Source organism: Drepanopeziza brunnea (genome assembly GCF_022702325.1).
Source record: "Drepanopeziza brunnea f. sp. 'multigermtubi' strain 214-2 chromosome Unknown ctg11, whole genome shotgun sequence".
Classification (NCBI taxonomy): domain Eukaryota; kingdom Fungi; phylum Ascomycota; class Leotiomycetes; order Helotiales; family Drepanopezizaceae; genus Drepanopeziza; species Drepanopeziza brunnea.
This window is the reverse complement of record NW_027094074.1, coordinates 613,564-633,989: the sequence shown is the minus strand read 5'-3', so window position 1 is coordinate 633,989 and position 20,426 is coordinate 613,564. Positions and strand designations below refer to the sequence as shown.

Below are 20,426 nucleotides of genomic sequence, written 5' to 3'. Positions count from 1 at the left end.
GGGCACATTTTTTCAACGTGGAGAGACACGCAGACCGTGTATGTATTCTAGTCAAAATATGTAAAAGATACAGAATGGATCTTAACCTCACAAACAGGTGATATCCCTCCCTCCCTTGGACACTGTCCAACGGAATCAACAAGCAAGGGAGGCTGCTCGCTTAGCTGCGAAGGACTCGGAAGTATCCACGTCAACAGACAAACGATCATGTACGGCTAGACGCCAAAACCGAACGCTCCATTACGCCAACTTCTACAACGATGCAAATATGACGGCCATATACGCTCGTTCAGAAATCTTCAATGAATACGGTCCAACCTGGCTCTGTTCATGGCGATTTGGTCGTCCACGCGGTCGCTCTGCAGACAGATCAGATAATGCTGGATGACAAGGAAGAAAATAGCGGCAAGGTTTACCTTCTTAATAATAATATCAATGTGCTTGTTCTGCTCATCCACTTCCTTCCCTGTAGCACGTGCCAGGGCATTCAATCTCCCAGCAGCATGTCCCAAGGCATCCAAGTTACTGTCGATTTCATTTTCCATTTCCTCGTCTTCCGAGTCGGCTTCAAATTGGTACTTGGATCTTTCGGCGAGACTGGCCTTGGTCTGGGGAGCGCGATAGCCCACGTCTCCAGGTTGCAGTTCCTTGAATGCTCGTTCCATTCGCTGTTGTGTTCCAAAGGCAGCCGCTCTGGTCGTGTCACGCTCTTCACGCTCTTGGCGATGCTTTTCAATGATATCCTGATCGCGTGCAGCACGGCGAGAAGATGCAGTGAATGGGTTGGAGACATGGACTGCGAACATGCTCTTGTTCAGAGTCTTAAGTTCCTTGGACTTTTCTTCGGCGACTCGGTTATGGTTTGCAGCCAAGTCCAGATTCTTCTCGGTATTATGGATGCGTTCTCCTTGGGCACCAAGTCTGGCAAGTGTAGCTCTACCGACCTCTTCTGCCTGGGCGGCAATACGCAGAGCATTGCGGGTAGACGAAACGTCCTCTTGCTTCATGAAGCGGATCTGCTGCTTGGTAGCCGCAACATCCTCTTCTTCTTCCTCTTCAGCCGTGAGCTGCCTCTCTTCTCCGTATGCCCCATAGCCTCCTCCTTGGCCAGGAGCTCCAGGTTCAGACTTGTACGCGGCCCCAGGTCGCCCAGTGTTCGGAGGAAGGGCACCCCTCTCAGCGTATCGATCCTTAGCGCCACCGAAAAGCGCGTTTCGGTTGTCCTCTGTCGTCGTAGTGTCATTGCTGTTCATTCTTCCTAGTCCTCCATAGCCACCTGGGCGCATAGATCCAGTGTCTCCGCCTGCCCCAGATCCATCATATCGATTGGAGCCATAGCCACCACCGCTGCCATACTTTTCGGCCCCATATCCAGGCTGGTTCGCTGTCCCTACAGCGCCCCGGCCACCTGGTCCGTTTGGCAGGCCGTAGTTATGCCCTGCTTGTCCATAGGGCGAGCCACCAGAAGGGGCAGCTGGTCCCATGTTGGCGTACTTGTTGTTGTCCTGCGCGTAGGGATCGGCAGCCTGTGCTGGCTGGGCATAAGGGTTCGAGGCGGCAGGGGCTGGGGACGAGTTCTTTGATCGACCGCCAAAGAGCGCGGATCGGTTGGAATCGTCGTCTCCTCCATCACCACTCTTCTTTCCGAAGCCAAACTTCTTCATCGTGGTCGCTGGATTTCGTTGTGAAACTCGGGTCCAAAGCTTTGCTTACCTTTCGCTTTCAGCTGAAAGGAAGTGAAGTGGAAATATTGGAGTGCAGCACCGTAGTGACTGAGGCGGGGGGCGAGACTGGGGAATGGATTGAGATTGAGATTTTCGGAGTGGAAGTGGAGGGGGAGAGGTTTTTTTGGTTTTACTCTGCTCGATGAAGGAAGTCGGGAGAAGATCAGGTCGCGGTGATGGATATGTTGGGATTCTGACTCTGGGTCTGGGTTTTGTGAACAAACGAACAAGGTGCTCGGTGGTAGGGAGAGTATGGGCTGAAGTCGAGTGGAGCCCAGCCGTGCTAAATCGAGTCAGGGATGATACTTTGATGGTCGTACGCAGGTTTCAGCTGTACCGAATGGAAGAAGCTTAAGAAGCGGGCCGGCGGGTGAGTGAGTGGGTCCCGCGTGTATCGGCCAATAAGAACAATAAGATCACACTCAGCACGTGACTTGAACGGATGACTACTCACCGACGCTGTCAGCCTCGCCGTCGCCTTCACTCGTCCATCGCTGGCCCTTCGACTACAGAGCAACACATTTATCAACATTCCTCCTCTCCTCCTCTTCCTTGTTGTCGTCGTCGTCTTCATCAATACCAACTTCCACTCTGTATCAGCATCATCTCCCAGCACCAGCAGCACGCACCCCTTGGCGACATCAAACCACGCACGCCAATCACAATGTTTCAACAACTGTTTTGAGGTCGGAGCCCAACCCAGATCGTCCGAGACTCCCTTCACTGCCTGCCTTGCCCCCAATCGCACTTCTCAAGATGTTTCCGTCTAGACCACACACTTGTATACGGCCACTATCGAATGCAAATCCTACTGGAATACAGCGGCAAGATCCCGGAACCCTTACCACTCTGAAACCTGGCGAGCGAACATGGCCAGCATCTTCACCTTTGAGACGGAACTCGCTCGGGTTTCTTCTCCTTGGCTGACACCTTCGGACAGCCCTAGACCCACGACGCCAACTTCCCAGCCTAAAGAACAAGCTTCGTCTGCTCGGCTCGAGGATCATGGCGTTACACGACTCCAGGCGGAGCCTCAACAAGGCCCTACTGAGTACAAGCTCCACTTGCTGCTTAGACCGAGAAGAAACTGTAGGGATGAGCTCTTATTGTTATGTGCCTAACTCTTTCTTTTTGCTAGATACATAGGTGTAATGAATGTAGTGATTGAGTCAGAGAAGCATCCAATACCATTATCCTTCCGCGTCTTATGTATAGACTCGTGCTGATTCTATGTAGACAGCAGATCTTCAACCGGATCTGCTAGTTCGAGGCCACAACAGGACGGCCGAAAACCTGGCAACCCAGTGACCAATGAATCGGGCCATATTTCAGCCGTCCTAACGCCTTCGAGATCGCGACAGCATCGCTTAGAACAACTAACAACGCAGCTGCTTTGGCGGTAAGGGATCCACTGACCCCCGCATCTTTCCTTTCAGTCTTGGGATTTGATCCGGAGATATTGTCAGATATCTTCTCCGGATACCCTTCTGCGCCAGCGATTACTGACTCTACTATTATCCAGTCTTCAACAATCTTCTCCATATCATGACTTCTCTACCAGTGATCTGGTCCTCCCTCAGCTACCAGAAGACACAGAAAGCCTCGTAGAGCCTCTGCAGCCAGCTAAGCTGCTTGCGGGGCTAGAGCAAAGTCGAGGAGCTCTGTATGAAATTGGAGGTTAGTTAATGGGTGATAGTCCCCCACAAACAGGCGGCAATCCCACGGCTGCTCCCAAAACGTGTAAAAGGCCGTTATTTGCTGACTGCGGAAGTATCTGATGATGGAACCTTCGTAGGGTTAACTAAGGATGAAATGGATGAATCACTAAGAAATCTTCGAGTCATGGCTGCTAGTCTCGGCTGCAATGTTGAGATTATCAGAATGGTCATCGTTGGTGATTGCGAATGGCAAGAGTCGTCAAGTTCTTCCTCTGATTCTGAGATATCGCTTGCGAATCTAGAAGGACCGCATACCCGGAACTCAACTAGATCAACGGTAGACTCCCAAACACTCCGCCACCAAGCACAACTTTGGGTTGCAGAGGCTCTTGTCTCCCCCAACTTGGGTCCTCGGGATAAGCAGTCGCAGGGAGAGCCAATATCAGAATCTACCAGTGACATGCGCTACAACGCCCCGAATCCTGTTGAGCTCGAGAAGAAGTTGTCACTTGATCGAGAAGCAGAATGTGAAGAGACAGAACAGTTGCGAATCACTCTGACAGGGCCTACGAATTCTGGGAAGTCAAGTTTGCTTGGCACGCTCTCTACAGCCACTCTGGACAACGGTAGAGGTAAAAGTCGGCTGAGTCTTCTGAAACATAGGCATGAAATCGCTTCAGGTTTGACGAGCTCCGTAGCCCAAGAACTTATTGGTTACAAGGGATCGAATGTTATTAACTACGCTTCCGGGAATGTTACTTCTTGGACAGATATACATTTTTCCTCCAAGAGTGGCCGCTTGGTATTCATTTCTGACTCGGCCGGACATTGGCGATAGTAAGTATTTTATGACTATCATTTTACTCTCCAAGGTTTTCCTGGGTCCCAGTATCCTGCTTTTGACTCTAATATCCCAAGTATGGCAAAGACTGACCCTAATTGCTCACCAGCCGTCGAACAATCGTCCGCGGTCTCATCGGATGGGCACCTTCATGGATCATCTTGTGCATTGCTGCCGACGAAAATTTTTCGAACAGTGCTGGCGGCACGACTGCCTCTCACGACATTCTTGGCGCAGCCGAGCTCGGTATTGATCTGGGCAAAGCGCACTTAGAGCTCTGCGTGAAGCTTGAGCGACCATTAGCTGTGGGTATGTGCAACTCCATTCTCATTTTCCTTTCAAGACCCCGGCTCCCAATACATGTCTAGACAGCCGAACTTCTCAGGCAGTCTCAAATCGTCAGAATTGCCGGATTACAGTACTGATCCCGTCAAAGTCATTACCAAATTGGATCTCGCATCGAAATCAAGTCTAAGGCACACACTAAGTAAAATACTCTCCATCATAAAAGCTACTGGTCGAGTACCCTACATCCTTCCCCCGGACCAGGCAAAGAACGTCGATGAATCTGATCTCAACACCATTCCTCAAAGTAGTAAGTGGCTTCTTGCATCCAAAGAGCTATACACATATTCTTCTGCTCTCATCACCAGCATTCAACTAAGGTAAACCAGACAGTTTCGATCCAGTGCGGCGACTCATCGAAAAGATCAAGGCGGAAGACCCTACATTGATTGTTCCGATCGTCATGACAAGTGCGGCTAAGGGTACAGGCATCCGATCCATGCACGCTTTACTTCAAAGTCTTCCGATTCCACCTACCCCTACTGCACAGGACCTCATTGGTGAGGCCCTCAATCCGGAACAGCCTGCCTCTCTGTTCCACATTGAGGATGTCTTTGGACTTCCAGCATCTCTAGAAACGGTTGCCTCTGAAAGGTCTCAAGACACTGGCATGGTAGTTGCTGGACATTTAAAATTCGGAAGGTTTTCTGTCGGTGATGTAGTAGTTGCCGGCCCGTTCCTTGCAGAAGATGGAATTGCATCATCCCCACAGGCGGAAACAAGATTGTCCCCAAACAACCTTAGAAATTCGCATTCGCATCCTTCAACAGCTGAATTGCCCCGGACAGCTTCCCGCCATGGCACCTCGGCGTCCACAGCGAAAGTAGAATGGCTTACTGCGCAGATTGTTAGTTTGAGAAACCTCCGTTTGCCGGTCCATACCTTAGAGGCGGGACAGGTTGGCACTGTCGGAGTCGTCTTTGATATTGCGTCGGATAAAGTTTCTGATGGCGCCTTTGAGCGCACTCGATCCTCGCCACCACGAGTAAGAAAAGGTCAAGTTATGGCTATTCCAAGTCGACACATGATCGATACAGGACAGACTATGAAAGCTGCCAGCGGATTTACTGCATCGTTCGAAGACAGCGATATCAGTTCTCTCACACCGGGGAGCTTGGTTGTTGTGTACGTAGCTAGTATCCGGGCAGCTGCTAGGGTGCTAAAGCTGGTACCTCGTCCAAACAAGGAGTTGGGGACCGCAACCCGAGGGGAAGAGCTTGATGTTTTTGGCCTGAATGACCAAGAAGATACGGAACCAGAACCACTTGTATTTGGCATGGATGGAATTACAGATGTCACCTTCGAGCTGTTGACAAGCCGTGAATGGGTAGAACTGGGCGAAAATATCCTAGTCATGCCCGGAGGAGGTCACGGCTTATATTATGGATCCGAAAGAGGAGAGAAAGGTGTCGCCGGGCTTGAAGGATTTGCTGGTAGAATCATAGAAGTTGTAGACTAGAAACCCTCGAGCGGATCGCACGGGGATACCGTCCTGTCTCAAGGCTCATGGCAGCACCTTCACGCACATGAGGCTTTCAGTCTGGTAAGAGCTGTGTCATAGCGAGGATGTACGACATCCATCTCGGCCAAGTCATCCCCATCCATCCACCCTGATGCCAGGCGGTTGGACAACCTTGAACAAGAGCCCTTCTTGATGCCTTGCTCTGGCACACTGCTGCCTACTCTAATCCTACACCAACGAGCCGTGACGACATGGGATTCCGCACTGGAGCCTTCCCAGACCTCCCTCCGTTACGCCCTGACCAGACCGTAAAACAAGGTCCATGTTAAGACAAAGCCGCTCAGCCCCTCGATCAAGCCTCCCGTCCACAGCTCCAAGCTCCCCCTAAAATACCTTTCGATACCAGATGATCCCTGGGCCTCCGCCTCCTTCATCATCCCCGGCCGAACGCGGAACACATAGACGAGTGCGGAGGTGAGCAGCGTGAAGAAGAGGTAGAAGAGGAAGCCGGGGTAGGACTCGAGGCCCAGAATGCCGGCGCCGATGCCGAAGAGGGAGGCTGTCAGATTGTGCAGCGTCGTGAGAGTCTGTGGTCGAGAAAGACATACGTTAGTGATCGGGTTGGCAGGGACCAGATGTTTGGATATGGTAGTTAAGTGGGCAGGCAGAGCAGTAGGCTGTGGGCGCGTCTATGGCGGTGGGGATCCGTTGAGATGGCCCGTCAGCTACGTTGGTCGCGCAATGTCGAGAGACTGGAGGCGGAGAACTTCAGGTCGCATGAATGCGCGCATGGGAGCGAGAGGGCGTTCATTTCAAGATATTCCGATGGTTGGTATTGTGCTGGAAAGAGATGGTGGTATGCAGCGACAAAACGAACCTTGGTATTGTGAACGACGGACTCTTGCACGATGGGGCTTATCTGTAGCTCGCGTTCGCTACGCATTGTAGCTATGGCAAGCAGTCCGGCTGGATCAGGGTTGTGGTTTTGAAGGGGCTTCTGTGTCGATTATCGATTATCGATTGTCGATTGTCATTTGTCGGTTGTCGATTGTCAATTGTCAATTGTCATTTGGGTTGTAAATACGGAGTACGGTGAGGAAGTCAACAGGTCACCGTGCGCCACTCTGGAAATGCGGCCACCCCAATGATGCCTCAGGCAAAAGTTCGTCTAAGTTCCCCTACGTAAGTAAACAAGGTAGAAAATAAGAAGCTCACCCCCTTAGTACAGAACTGTATCCCAGCCGAGGTCCCGCTTCATATCCCGATCCTAATAAGTAAACATCATTTTCTTTCTGTCCGCCTGACTGGTCCTTCCAAACACACAATCTATAACGGAGGGTTTATCGACAGTGTAAAGCCCGGATGGTATTCCGCACGGCGTAGATGGCTGATGGCCTGAGTGAAGTAACGTAACGTTGACTCCGTATCCCCCGGAACAGCTGTCACTGTCATCGTACCGAGCGACATCTGTGGGGAAAGCGATGCAAAGGCAAATCAGTCCCTTACTTAAAAAGCGGGTGATTCGACACACATCACGTGGACGCGCCACCGACCTTGAAGATATCGATGATAAAAAGAGCATGAGCAGAACAGCAGAAGGAACGGGTCAAGTCATCAACAACAAAAGTAACTTGGATCATCCTGATCTTCACTGCGACACGTTTTCGTTACTGTACCAGGAGGTGCAGATTGGAGATGGGATGGCATTTTGAATTTGGTCCCTCGGACCCTCGGATCCTCGAACCAGTCACTCCCTGATTGCGGAAGTGGAGTCTTTTTGCCCAGAGCTCAATTACGGTACGGGGCTACCGGTCTGCCGGTCGAGGCCAGCCAGGGACAAGGCTGGGCCCGGGTCCGGGTCCGGGTCCGGGTCCAGCTCCAGGTCCAGCTCCAGGTCCCGGGGAGCTCTCCCTCCAACATGTCTCCCATCTCCTGTCTCTACCTATCGACCCTATCCATCTTTATCTCGACCGACACCGACACCGACACCGACACCGACACCGACACCGACACCGACTCCGACTCCGACTCCAACTCATTTCTCTCCCTAATTCCAGCTCTACTGCGCAACAATCATTTCCCATCCCGCAACTTGCTTGCCTTTCCTCACATCTGATCGTCTCGGCAGCGCGTCGATCGGAATGGACGCCCCCAGCTTGCCATAGTAGAGTACTGTATTCATGGAGGCCCTAGTATTCCACGATTCGCCCCTCGCTGAGTATCTCGAGGGTAAGTAAGAATGTTTGAGCCGACCGCCCCCTTACCTTACTGATCTGTCGGCACCTACAGGTCATGGCGACGGTGGAGAGGCTTCCGAACGCACACCCAGTGTGGAACTAGATGTCCCTTGGGACGGTTCGAGTCCGTCCTTTGCTCCACGGGGTAGGCCAACCGTCCGACCAAAGTTCCGACCAGAGTTCCAGCCCCCTCTGCGACTCTCAGCACCCCAGCACACCGCCGTCGCTGTCGCGGCCATACATAATACCTGCTCTGTATGCCACGGCTCCAGAACTCCCCTCATCACCCCCGGCTAACGGAATCTGTGCCCCAGAAGGCAGTTAACTCTAGACTTGGGCGAGCCGACAATGCGAGATTCCTCGAACGCTTTCGGTATATCATAGTCGCATCCCGGCTTCTCAATGCACACTCATACATCGGACAGGCGCTACATGGGCAGTCTCAGGAACTTACAGTGCAAGCTCCTGAAGCTCTGCAGCTGAGCGCGATCACTCTAGTGGGCGCCGCCGTTACTTCTTCGATGGCCTTTGCTTTGGCATGGCTAACACACTGGACAAGGAGTCATGGGAGCCCCTCGGCTAGAAGAGGACGTATGGCTATTCTCCTCTTTGTGATAATCTTGGTGGTCGCCGTGTCGTACGCACACATGCGTAGGCAGTGGCTTCAATATTTGCGACAGCAATCACTGGCAGAAATATCGGGCTTTGCTGCGAAAGCGCAAAGACTCGATTCTGCGATAGGAGCAGCTTTGACACTTGTCCAAGAAGTCGAATTGGTATCGCGAGGGTACCGATTGTAAGCCGTAGCGTATCCTCTGTGACATCGATCCCTACTGATATCAAGGCAGAAGTACGCCCCTTCCTCCTGTAAGTCGAATAGAAGAACGATGCCAAACCAGAAGATGTGCTCGGCTTAGAAAACAACTGCTTCGCTGCTTCTCGGCAGTGATCCCACGATATAACCAAGCTTGTGTTGCTCTTAAGCTATTGGCTGAGGAGTTGGACCTCGAGAAATACTTCGATATCTACGACATAAATGACAGTGATTTCTCAGACGCAATGGCTGGTTTCTCTGAGAAGGAGTTTGAAGATGCCGAATCAGTCCGAGTTTTGAAGATCCTGGCCGCCAGGTTTTGTACTTCAAGGACGATATTTCTTTGTTGTTTGATGGCCCTGGATGCAGACGGAGCAAAGCCTGACTTTGATCGGTGGAGTACAGCTGTTGAACAGATTCAAGGGGTGGCTCTTGTTACTGGTGATGCTGAGGATCGTTTACGTCGAATTCTGAGCGAGGAAGAAAGTACGTTTTTCGCGGCCAGAGCTTGAAGCACCCACTAATCTGTCCTTAGACTTCTCCATTTCTCCAACCCCCCAAGTCCCGACAACGCCGGGTCGCGAACGTTGTAGGGCCCAGCTACGTAAGCTCAATTCGCTATCAACCGGGATCCGCGGACTTCAAGCAAAATTGCACGTCCTTCGCGAAGAGTCGAACACGAGTCTCGAGGAGACAGATGACGTGTCGGAAGTAGGAACCAATCTGATGATCCAGTATGAGTCCATTGGAGTCGATCTCAAGTCTCTGATGCATGAATGGGAAGAAGGAAAAGCGGCACTTGCGTCCAACATTGGTCGAAACGAGCGTCGCGTATCCTCCATAAGCGGTATGCTTTCACCAACCACCTCACTGGGTGGCCTGACCGCCGTTGAAGAAGGAAGTGCGTCAGATGCTCTGAAAGCTCTCAACGGGGAGACAAGATCTCGGAACAGTATGGACTTCAGTTCTTCCGACGCCGAAGAGGTGTTTGAGGCCGTCGCTATCCCACGCCAGCGCCCGAGGAGTACTTTGTCAAGAGAGGAGCGGATCCTGAGAATGAAAGAAGACAGGGCGAAGAGGGACTCGGTAAAATCCAAAGCAGAGGCCAATACGAAAATGCTAAGAGAATTGGAGTCAGTGATAAATATGCGGCCAAGAGGCAGGACGGCAGCTGGAGGTCGAATTACTTCAATATGATGGACATGCGTAATGAATTTCTTTTGCTTAGACACGTGGATGGAATCTGGAATAGCTATAGCATCGAGTACCGGAGTTTTCTCCTCGTTACTCGTTACTCGGTCCCAGGGAGGCGAACTTATTACATACCCAGGATAGGACGAGGCGGTGATGTATTGGAATAGACTCTTATCCCAATTCTGTATTAAATGATAAATTACGGCCAGGAAGCTACTTATCTCGTTCGGCCATAGTCGTGATAGCCCTCACTCACTCAGTACCCGCAGGCAAAGCCTTTGAATGCTGTATATCACGTGATAGCATGTTTTATTCAGAACGCGCTTCGTCACCCGGCAGCGCGTTCTTTCCCTTCGCCTTCCCTTCCAGAGGTCCGGGGCACCACAAAGCTCCTCGCTGGACATGAACAGATTCACGACTACATGCTTCGGTTTCGGTTTCGCTTTCGGTCTCGACAATGCCGGCACCGACGCGCAACCAGCGTATCTTTAATTCTGTCTTCGGTAGGGCGGATATTTCACAACCAACCCCCGTTGCGACCCCAGCGACTGGCTTCACAGCTCCTGGGGAGGCCTTTGGAGTGCTGCCGCCAGCGCCCGTCCAGCGAAATACTTCATCACTTCCCTCGATCTATAGTGGCTCCCTGAATCCGAAAGGCACTGGTCCAGATGGCCATATTCAGGATCAAGTTCGCTGGGATCGCTCCTGGCATCTTCTTACCCGGACGCTTTCCCTCCCTGCCTTCCCCGAGAGCAGAGGCATATTGGAACCGCTCAAGCCCGAAAGAGAATCCATGGCCCCGGATTTTTACAGTGCTCTGGAAGATGTTCTGTACCCCGAGGTCAACGTTCCATTTGCACGCCAGACAGAGGATATTATTGCCTGGCATGCATCTCAAGTCCGACACCACTTTCTGCACCAAGTTCTCCCAGTCGTCTTACGTTTAAGAAGTCATGATACGCCAGATGATACGCCAGAGAGGGTTCTTCTCAAGTCTGTCAAGGTGCTGGAAACCGCTTACCGGCAATACGTTCACGGGTTGTCGTTCATCAAGGAGCAAATCGATCTTTCTTCACCGGGAACATCGATTCCAATCATGGCCAAATTCTGGCGAGACCTTGATGCCGTCATCAGCAATTCGGCGATGGAACCTTTGTCGAAAGATCTGAAAAAGGTCATGAGACGATATGTTTTCTCGATCCTCGGTCTTTCACGAGACCAGCCTCGCCATGTCCCAATGGCAATTTCACCTGCAAGCCACGAGACGGAAAAGTCGGTTCGAGAGCTGCTTGGATTGATCGAGTCTTGTAAGAAGGTCGGATTAGCCGGAGAGCGGTTCCAGGTCATCTTCGCCGAGATCATGAACGACGCTACGATGGAGTACGTGCATGTGGCCTGCCAAGGCGTCTGGTCTTTACAGGATTCGGGAAAACTGGTCGCTGCCGTAGGCCGCAACTCGATTCTTCCACGGACTGCTCATAACCTGGCTCCGTCGTGGTGCGTGACAGACCTGTGTGAGTGGATCGAGAGTAGGCATAGCCAGCTTACTATTCGAGTTCTTCGTATGATCAATCCCGAGGCGGAAGTTTCGTGGACAGAAAAAGAAAAATTCAAGGAGATGGGGATTGGGATGCTTGCTGAGCTTCGGACCAAGGAACTGTTTGACATAGTTGGTAATTGGCCCAATAGCAACGGAGCTTTGGAAGACCTTCGAACAGCCATCACAACCCCTCAGAGGCGTCTACGCTTAACAGAGGTTTTCTCCGAGACTCTGAAAAGCAAACTTCTGCACCCAGGCACTTCGACACTACAGATACTGCAAACCTACATATCTATGATCTGGTCATTCCATTCTCTAGATCACTCCAAGGTTCTACTGGATCGAGTCGCTTACCCTTTGCAGCTTTATCTTTGCTCACGGGAAGATACGGTGCGGATCATCGTTACTGGATTGCTTTCGGATACGCATGATGTCCAGGGGAACCCAATTGGCCATGGGAGCGACAAGCTGGTGGAGCTGGCACAACTTCTTAACAGCGGCTCGGACCAGGTTGGGGCACTAGCAAACGACGAGGAGCTCGACTGGCACGACATGGACTGGGTACCTGATCCAGTCGATGCCGGCCCGGGGTACAAGAGGTCTAAGAGTGCTGATATCATAGGAACTCTCATTGGAGTCCTCGGATCTCAAGACGTCTTCATAAAGGAGTTTCAGAATATTATAGGAGAGAATTTCTTGAGGCACGATGGTTCTTTCGAGAAGGAGGCAAGCTTTGGACAAACAGAACTCCCAAATGTGCACTGACTTGTAACAGGTCAAAGTCCTCGAGCTCTTGAAAACCCGCTTTGGAGAAGCGCCGCTGCAGGCTTGTGAGGTCATGCTCAAGGATATTCAAGATTCTCAAAGAGTGGACAACTACATCAGGAAAACACAGCATCTGGAACCAAGTGATATAGAAATATCCGTAGCCCAACAAAAACGCGCCAGCTCCAAGTCGGATGGGCCCATTCACCCCGAAGGCCAACTCAAACCATGTTTGCATGCGAAGATCCTGTCCAGGCTATTTTGGCCACAGCTACAGGACGAGAGCTACGTTGTTCCGGATTCAGTCCAGTTCCTTCTACCGAGATACGAGCTAGGCTTTGAAGCGCTCAAAACGGCTCGCAAACTGACCTGGCTTCATTTGTTGGGCCAGGCTACAGTTGAGCTGGATTTGGAAGACCGTATGATCACCGAGGAAGTCCATACATGGCAGGCCTCAGTCATCTGGGCCTTCGACAGCATCGAGCCGGGTCTACAGAGGACTGTGCAGCAGTTGGTGACCAGCCTCAAGATGGACGAAGCGCTAGTTCGAAGCGCGTTGAGATTTTGGGCCGACAAGCTTGTGCTGCACGAGATCACGCCGGGTACATACGCCGTGCTTGAGACCCTCAACCAGGAAGATCGTGCCCGGGCAGATGCACAAGCTGCCGCCTCAGCGGCGACGGGTGGGAATGACGAGAGCCAGGATGATACTGGGTTGGCGGCCACCGATGCTATAGCGAAGGAGAAGACGGGGATGTATTGGCAGTTTATTCAGGGTATGTTGACCAATAGTGCCAAGGAGATGCCGCTGCCGAGGATTGCGATGATGTTGAAGGTGCTCATTGTGGACGGGTTCCCGTACAGCAACGAGGAGCTGCAAGACTTCTTGGGGAGGAAAGTTGCGGATGGGAGCTTGGAGTTGACTGGGGGGAAGTACCGCCTTAAGAAGTGAGAATGGTTTGTTTGCATCGTATGTGTATGTCCTAGATAGATAGTAAAGTAGTAGTAGTAGTAGTAGTAGTAGTAGTAGCACCGGGTCAGGCGAATGCCAGGAATTGAAGACATGATTCACGTGGGGGTGGGGTGGGGAGGGGGCGCAAGAGGCCCCAAGGTCTCGTTCAGACTAAGGCATTGTGAAGCTTCTGATCTTGGCTGGCTGTTAACTGACTGATGGCAAAGGGTAGAGTAGAGAAGTTGGCGCAATGGAAGATGTATATTCGAGTCAACCAAGAAGCCGTGGCGATAAGCTGCTGCTGTTGATAGATAGATAATCGTCGGCTCGCTTAGGTGGGCCTCCTATCTAGATAGACAACGGAATGGATCTGACCATGACTCGCATTGCCAGAGCCGAAGTCCCTACAGTATCTCTCGGTACGGAGTAGAGACAGTCTGTTGGGCGGTGAAGCAAAAAAGAAGACTTTGTTTCTCATTACTCGGTCACGAGTTGGACCACACGACACGTACCATTCTTAGCAATCGACCATCGACAATTGACAATCGACAATCGGTAATCGGTAATCGATATGCGATAATCGATAATCGATAATCGATAAGCAGCTTGGCTGGCCTCGTTCTGGCCTGACGACATACCATAACATGCATCATAGAGGAACGGAGATCATTGATATCAAGCATCGAGCAAAGTAACGAGTAGAGTAGGTATGACCGTGATCAAGACCGTGATCAGGACCGTGATCAAGACCGTGACCATGACCGTGACCTTTCTCACGTGCCCGAACGACTTCACTTCCCTCCACTTCAACCCACTTGCATCTGACAGACACTGGCACTGAGACTTACCGATACAGACACTTTCACTTTCACTTTCACTTTCACTTACACTTGGAGCAGTGCCCGGCCCGGCGAGCTATCTTACTCTTACTCTGTCTGACGGTCACTCCGTAGAGGTACGAACGAGTACCGCTACTTTTTCCGTAAGTCGTCTGTCAGACCGTCCCCTCCCTTGCCTGCCCTGGCCCCGACCTGACCTTGGTTTGGCGTTTGCTCCTGCGACTGCTTGACTTTCCCAGTGAATCCCTCCGCTCAGCCATTCATACATTCATTCATTTCTCTGCAGATTACCACCATCCATAATCGAAATCAAGCCTCGACAACTCGTCCTCTTCTCGCCTTCCTCCACCACCCCCCGGCCTGTTGATTCCCGTTACCTGCACCTCAACTTCAACTGCCGAGAGCGACAATCCGCCAACCGCACACCCAAGCTCACCGACACTCGCAGACCCATCTCCATCTTCAGTCCAGTCTCGCGCTCTATAGAGCACGTCGGCTGCGCCCCTTTCGATCCTACAACGGTGAGTGTAAAGGCCGGAGGTCTGCTGAGAGAGCGAAGAGCTCCCCATACGAAAACCCGCTCGATACCCGCCCCAATCGACTTGTCGACCCCACCCCTTTGTACTTGATCGGGGAATGGATCCCATGGACTACACTATGGACGAGGCTTCAAGTCAAGGGAACAACAACTTCCTTCGATATCAGTGTCAGAACCCGTCGTCCCCTCAGGCTCAGAGCAACTTCTCCCCAGGCCGCCGCTACGACCCCGTCCACGATTCTTCCATGTGGAGGACCCATGCAAGCAGTTCCAACGTACCACTTCGTCCACCCTATTCTCCTCCGGACGTGCAACAATGGCCGCCGGCCTTTGTACCGGGAACGAACTGGCAGGGTTGGAGTAGTAGTGGAAGGCCAAACTTTGGGGACTTCAATGGGAGGGCGCCGACTTTCGGGGACGTGCAAAGAGATATAACGGCTGCTTTCACTGATTCGGCACTGCCTCAGTTGCCTCCCTTCCCTGAGCAACCAAGCGGAGCAAGACAATATTTGAACGCACCTTGGAGCTACGGGAACCGGTACGGTAATTACCCTAGTTCTCCTCAGGCGAATCAAGCCCGTAACACAAGAGAAAGCTTCGTATCGGCATTGCGTCCGAGTCTCTTACCTGCCGAACAAGACACCCGGCCAACGGGGGCTGCAAGTCAGCTTGGAACGGCTGGTACCACCCGCTTGCCATCGACTTCAGCAGTAGAAAGCCTGGCCGAAATATTTTCACATGTCCCAAACGGTATGGCTATCAATAGGAATTCCTATCCACATCCCAACAGACGTCACATGAGCGATCCGGAACGGTCAGATGGCCGCTTTGAGACTCAAGTCAGACAACAGCCTCACACTCTTGAATCTGAATCCGAATCGACTTCGGATAGGGAAAACAGCTCGGTTTTCCGTTTGGCTCTAACAAGACACGCCAGAGACGAGCTTTATGCCGATATGGGCAATCTCGATGAGCGTGCCATAGCAGCTATGCGAGGGCAAATTTCAGCATCCAAACGACTTCCGACGGAGGAGGCTTTAGGTTCTCTTGAGACCCTGAATGCTGAAGATTTGAAAGGCAAGGCGAAATGTAAGTTGATCTTTCTTTTTCTCTTGCCCTGTTTCAGATCGATTCGGGTACCATCTCGTCACTTCATGGATGGCTACCAGGAAAGTTCCGGCGTATCGGAGTGTATGGGCATGGAGTGAATCCTTCGTGCAATTAGGCCTTGCATTGCTCCAGTCCCTTTGATTGGGAATTTGGTAGCGTCCTTTCCGAAATATATGCCTCACAGCATCCAGCATTGGCACCATCCTACTTTTTAACCATCCCGGCTTGTTCCGTCCCAGACCTACATCAACGAGTCCTCTTGCTCTGCTCTTCCTCCCTACCTGTACCCCTCACGTGTTTAACCCAAGTACCAATGCTAATCAAAATCAGCATGCGATATCTGTTACAATGAATTCGGCATCAGCAACCCGGAAGGCGAGGTCGAACAACCAACACGTTTGCCCAAGTGCAAGCACATTTTCGGTGATAAATGTATCAAGAAGTGGTTCGAAGACTCCAACAGCTGCCCTTACTGCCGGGATCAATTGCCTTCCCAGCTGGTTGGTAAGAGGGCAAGTGTGGACGCCAATATACGAGCTGTACAGCGAGAGCGCCTGAGACTGATAGCTCAGAGTCAGCAACGAGTCAGACAAGACGTGCCCCCGCACGTTGGCTTCTCTCCCGAAGACACTGCTATCAATTCAAGAAGGTCCGTTTCTTTCCGGTGTCTTATTGGGAAATGGAAGTGGCTGACTTTTGCAGGGCACCTACGTTTTCTGACGTCCCTGTTGCAAACCCTCATTTTCGTGGAACTCATGATGCTTATGAGTATGAGCAGCTAATGAGTAGACATTTGGATACGTGGGGTGCACATAGCGGCGCTGTTGGAAATCGACATGCTCAAGGCGAATCAACGACAGAACGAAGACGTCCTGGTCGAGGCAGACTTGGTAATGGGCGATCTGGTCATCTCGCAAGCCGACCAACATCGACCGGATCTGCCAGGTCCAGCATTCAGTCTTTCAGTTTTCAGGGCCCTCCAAGACCATACGCAACCGCAACGCCACAACTGCACCCGACTACTGCGCGGAGGCCACTAGCAGTTTACCGACCGGATTCCGCAAACGCACGAGCTCCGCAGACTCCACATTCTCAGGCATCCCACAACCACTCATCCCCAACTTCGAGTTCTCCCGAGGAAGCATCGCCTCCTGTGGCTGTTGGGTCTGGTCCTGCCGCTGCGCCGCGCCACGTTGGCGGTTCCCCAACTGCGTCCGGTGTTGGTCGGAGAGCCTCAGATACACAGGCAGGTAGGTATCAGGCGGCATCGTGGGACGAAGAAATGCGAGCCTATGAGGCTAACACCCCGACGAATGCACGTACTCCACCGCCAGTAGTCGCCGGAAACATTCCTGCTCGGGAAGGAGGCCAGCGGAACAGTGGCGCGGAGAACCCACCCGAAGCCGCGAACGTGCAGATACCGCCCCTTTTTCGGTGGTAGAGCTAATCTCCATCCTGGTACGAGCTACGGTACAATCTCTTCTCTACGTCTCTGAAACCAAGTCATTCCCCCCAAAATTGAATACAATCCCGAACTATGATACGCCCCCAGTCTTTCACCAGTTCAATGCAGGAGCACCGAATGTGGTGGCACGGCGTTGGGAACGGAGCTCAGGATTCTGCGTAGCTTGGTAATAATTTCCTGGTGGGGGTTCTTAATAGGACGAAGCGGATCTTCATGCGAGCATCACAAACTGCTTATACTCAAGACCAGTCCGGATTTTCCTGATGTTACTGGCTCGATACATCAGGCAGCGTAGCCTCGGAAATCGGAGAAAAAAAGAAGAAGAAAAAAACGACAATGAAATGAAGCATTATCAATCCTTTCTTTTGGGAGTGGGCTGGATTTTTCCTTTCAATGAGTTATTTTGACCCATCTAAAATCTGTCCAAATGAAAAGCTTGTGACGAGACTTCTATGTCCATTGATAAGTGCTTTCCCTCCTTCCGCACCCTGCGCACTCTTAGCGTCGTCGTCTTCCTAATCCCAAGAATTCGTAAAGAGCGAGGAACGCCAGTGCTCCAAAAAAACCCCCAATTGACAGGCCGATTGCCTTTACCGTCTTCGAGGCCGTGTGGAAGGAATTGGTGCTGGTGGTGTTGGCTGAGACATCGGGGTATGTGCTGGCTACAGATGAACAATTAGCAGAAAGCCCCGAGCAGTAGTGCAAAGGATGGAGGACGTACCTCTTTGCAGATTGTAGGGATCGGAAGCAACCGTTGGACTGTGGACCTCCATTTTGAGGCTGAAATATCCTGAGCAAGTCAGTAGAGTAATTGCTCTTTCGTATATCCTCAAGAGACGCCGGGGTAACGGGAAGAGTGGAGAGAATGGGCTTGAATTAAAAGGATTTCTATACCGATCTGTTGATTTCGATCTCTGACTTGTTCAGGTGAGGGAGGGTGAGGCCGACGTCGTCGAGGTTGAATGGGTAGGTAGTAAAAGTGAATGGATAAACAACACCCTACTTACGGTCCGGCTCGCTTAGAATGACGCTAAGTTCGCTTAAAGCAGGTACGGAAGAAAGCTATACCCTAAAACAGTTAGTTCATCATGTCACGCTAGTAGGATGCTGTGAATGGATGGAGTTCGCTTTTGGTATTGTGATAGAGTATGAGAATCATTTAGTTCCCATGCAAGAGCGGTCCACTGCGAATGGCACAATCTTAATCAAGTGTGGCCAAACGCTTCTTTGATATGAGCTCAGCACCAGCGGAGCCCTCTTTTTAGAAATCATCTAGCGTATAAGACAACTCTCTGTGCCTCTGTCTCCGGTCCCACAGAACTCAATGATACTTTTACGAAATGTTGCATTACACACCCGGAGAAGTTCAGAAGTTTTAGATTGTGCGTACTCCAAGAAAGCCTCTATCCACACAATACATATCTACAACTTCGCCCTATCCATCGAATCCTTCTTCGCCCTTTGTACATACTTCCAAGCCAGCTCACCCATCGAGTGCCTGGCCAATCCATGTAGCTTCGCCTTCGCACTACTCGCCTGTCTAACAGCATAGCGAGCTGCTATACCCTGGAGAATACAAGTTGTTCTGAAAAATCCAAAGGAGACTCCCCATGGCAAGTCAGGTGTTGGGTCCCAGCCGGCGACCTCGGCGTACCATCGCACAAGATCCTGTTCGGTGGGAAGACCTGCGGTAGCACCTTCCTTGAAAGAAGGGGTCGGGCTGTGGAGGGGTTGGTCTCTCAGGTAGTAAGGTGTGATGAGGTTGATGAGATCGGACAATGGGTGGCCGATTGTGGACATTTCCCAGCTAAGACGTTGTCAGGGTTCGTAAGTATACGAGAACAAGGAGTATTCTTACTCTAGAATCCCAATGACTCGGGGCTCGGTCTTGTGGAATACCAGGTTGTCGATCTTGTAGTCTCCATGAATTGGGTTCCCTCTGTCTTTCGGTTGGGACCTCTTGTCCTTGAAGAAATCCAGGATATCCTCGATATGTGGTATTTGCCCGACGGGTTCGTCTGTCTCGACATCCCTCGCTGCTGCCTGTGCTTTACTTATAGTGCCGAATGTTTTGATTTGGCGATCGTAGAAACCAGATGGCTTCCCAAAGTCCTCAAGTCCGATATCCTTGGGGTTGATGCGATGTAGTTTTGCCAATGTTCGCACCACGTCATGCCACCTGGAACCTTATCAGCTACCAGTCCAAAGCCAGAGCATTATTGCGCCTCTTGCTAGAGATACTCACATCTCACTCCTATCAACAGGCGTCACATCGGGCATAGTCGGATCCTCGATAATTCTCCCATCCAGGAACTCCATTATATAAAAGGGCGTTCCGACGATACCGTCATCTTCGCAGAGACAGTACGCAATGGGGACTGGGACGTCGGTCTTCTCCAAAGCGTGGATGACCCTGTATTCCCGTTCAACTTGATGGGCGGTTTTCGAAACCAGCTTTCCCGGGGGCTTCTTGCGCATCACATACTTCATTCCATCGCTGCCTGTCAGTTGGTATGTGGGATTCGATTGCCCAAAGCCGAACTACGTGGCTGGCTGTTAGCATCGTGGATGAGGGAGTGCTTCCGAGTTGGCTTACTTGCTTCACATCGATGGGAACCTTGATCTGAGGGACATTTTGGGCGATGTATCGCTCCAGCGATTGCACATCGATAGGCTGTCTTACGACACCGGCCATTGCGAGTAAGATAATGGAGAGGGCGTGGTTTTATTGCTTTCCAGCATCTTGAGTTGGGTTGAGGTGGGCAGGGCTACACGCAAGATACTTTGTGCTGCAACTTGTGAGCCTCGGCTCAATGTCGAAAGGGAGCTAGCGGGGATCGACGACGACACCCGGCAACCGAGGCCAGAAGGGAGGGAGAGAGATGAGGTAGAGGGAGGTTGGAAAAGACACCGAGAAGTATACAAATCTTATCGTCCTCGAA

At 51.6% G+C, this 20,426-nt stretch overlaps 8 protein-coding genes across 8 annotated transcripts; 4 read left to right on the top strand and 4 right to left on the bottom strand.

Moving 5' to 3' along the window:
• Window positions 1-299: 299 nt before the first annotated feature.
• On the bottom strand, window positions 300-1,664 carry L3040_006469 (uncharacterized protein; the record flags this gene model as incomplete). The annotated part of the gene is made up of 2 exons (XM_007289260.1): window positions 300-359; window positions 417-1,664. 2 exons carry the CDS (start codon window positions 1,662-1,664, stop codon window positions 300-302), a joined length of 1,308 nt encoding a protein of 435 aa, XP_007289322.1.
• Window positions 1,665-2,593: 929 nt separating this feature from the next.
• L3040_006468 (uncharacterized protein) lies at window positions 2,594-6,027 on the top strand (the record flags this gene model as incomplete). Its single annotated transcript, XM_066154129.1, has 7 exons — window positions 2,594-2,813; window positions 2,961-3,123; window positions 3,247-3,401; window positions 3,496-4,219; window positions 4,333-4,532; window positions 4,660-4,818; window positions 4,898-6,027. The coding sequence occupies 7 exons, from the start codon at window positions 2,594-2,596 to the stop codon at window positions 6,025-6,027; spliced, it is 2,751 nt and encodes a 916-aa protein (XP_066011113.1).
• A 293-nt stretch (window positions 6,028-6,320) lies between these two features.
• Window positions 6,321-6,973, bottom strand: L3040_006467 (uncharacterized protein; the record flags this gene model as incomplete). The annotated part of the gene is made up of 2 exons (XM_066154128.1): window positions 6,321-6,617; window positions 6,908-6,973. The coding sequence occupies 2 exons, from the start codon at window positions 6,971-6,973 to the stop codon at window positions 6,321-6,323; spliced, it is 363 nt and encodes a 120-aa protein (XP_066011112.1).
• Window positions 6,974-8,210: 1,237 nt separating this feature from the next.
• On the top strand, window positions 8,211-10,278 carry L3040_006466 (uncharacterized protein; the record flags this gene model as incomplete). Its single annotated transcript, XM_066154127.1, has 6 exons — window positions 8,211-8,259; window positions 8,320-8,522; window positions 8,582-9,063; window positions 9,116-9,134; window positions 9,252-9,567; window positions 9,617-10,278. 6 exons carry the CDS (start codon window positions 8,211-8,213, stop codon window positions 10,276-10,278), a joined length of 1,731 nt encoding a protein of 576 aa, XP_066011111.1.
• A 454-nt stretch (window positions 10,279-10,732) lies between these two features.
• Window positions 10,733-13,532, top strand: L3040_006465 (uncharacterized protein; the record flags this gene model as incomplete). Its single annotated transcript, XM_066154126.1, has 2 exons — window positions 10,733-12,541; window positions 12,591-13,532. 2 exons carry the CDS (start codon window positions 10,733-10,735, stop codon window positions 13,530-13,532), a joined length of 2,751 nt encoding a protein of 916 aa, XP_066011110.1.
• Window positions 13,533-14,289: 757 nt separating this feature from the next.
• Window positions 14,290-17,460, top strand: L3040_006464 (uncharacterized protein; the record flags this gene model as incomplete). The annotated part of the gene is made up of 7 exons (XM_066154125.1): window positions 14,290-14,295; window positions 14,486-14,514; window positions 14,658-14,892; window positions 15,077-15,447; window positions 15,505-15,998; window positions 16,350-16,668; window positions 16,722-17,460. The coding sequence occupies 7 exons, from the start codon at window positions 14,290-14,292 to the stop codon at window positions 17,458-17,460; spliced, it is 2,193 nt and encodes a 730-aa protein (XP_066011109.1).
• A 522-nt stretch (window positions 17,461-17,982) lies between these two features.
• On the bottom strand, window positions 17,983-18,257 carry L3040_006463 (uncharacterized protein; the record flags this gene model as incomplete). Its single annotated transcript, XM_007289254.1, has 2 exons — window positions 17,983-18,146; window positions 18,206-18,257. 2 exons carry the CDS (start codon window positions 18,255-18,257, stop codon window positions 17,983-17,985), a joined length of 216 nt encoding a protein of 71 aa, XP_007289316.1.
• A 649-nt stretch (window positions 18,258-18,906) lies between these two features.
• On the bottom strand, window positions 18,907-20,179 carry L3040_006462 (uncharacterized protein; the record flags this gene model as incomplete). Its single annotated transcript, XM_066154124.1, has 5 exons — window positions 18,907-19,291; window positions 19,343-19,663; window positions 19,730-19,897; window positions 19,970-20,025; window positions 20,081-20,179. 5 exons carry the CDS (start codon window positions 20,177-20,179, stop codon window positions 18,907-18,909), a joined length of 1,029 nt encoding a protein of 342 aa, XP_066011108.1.
• Window positions 20,180-20,426: the final 247 nt, after the last annotated feature.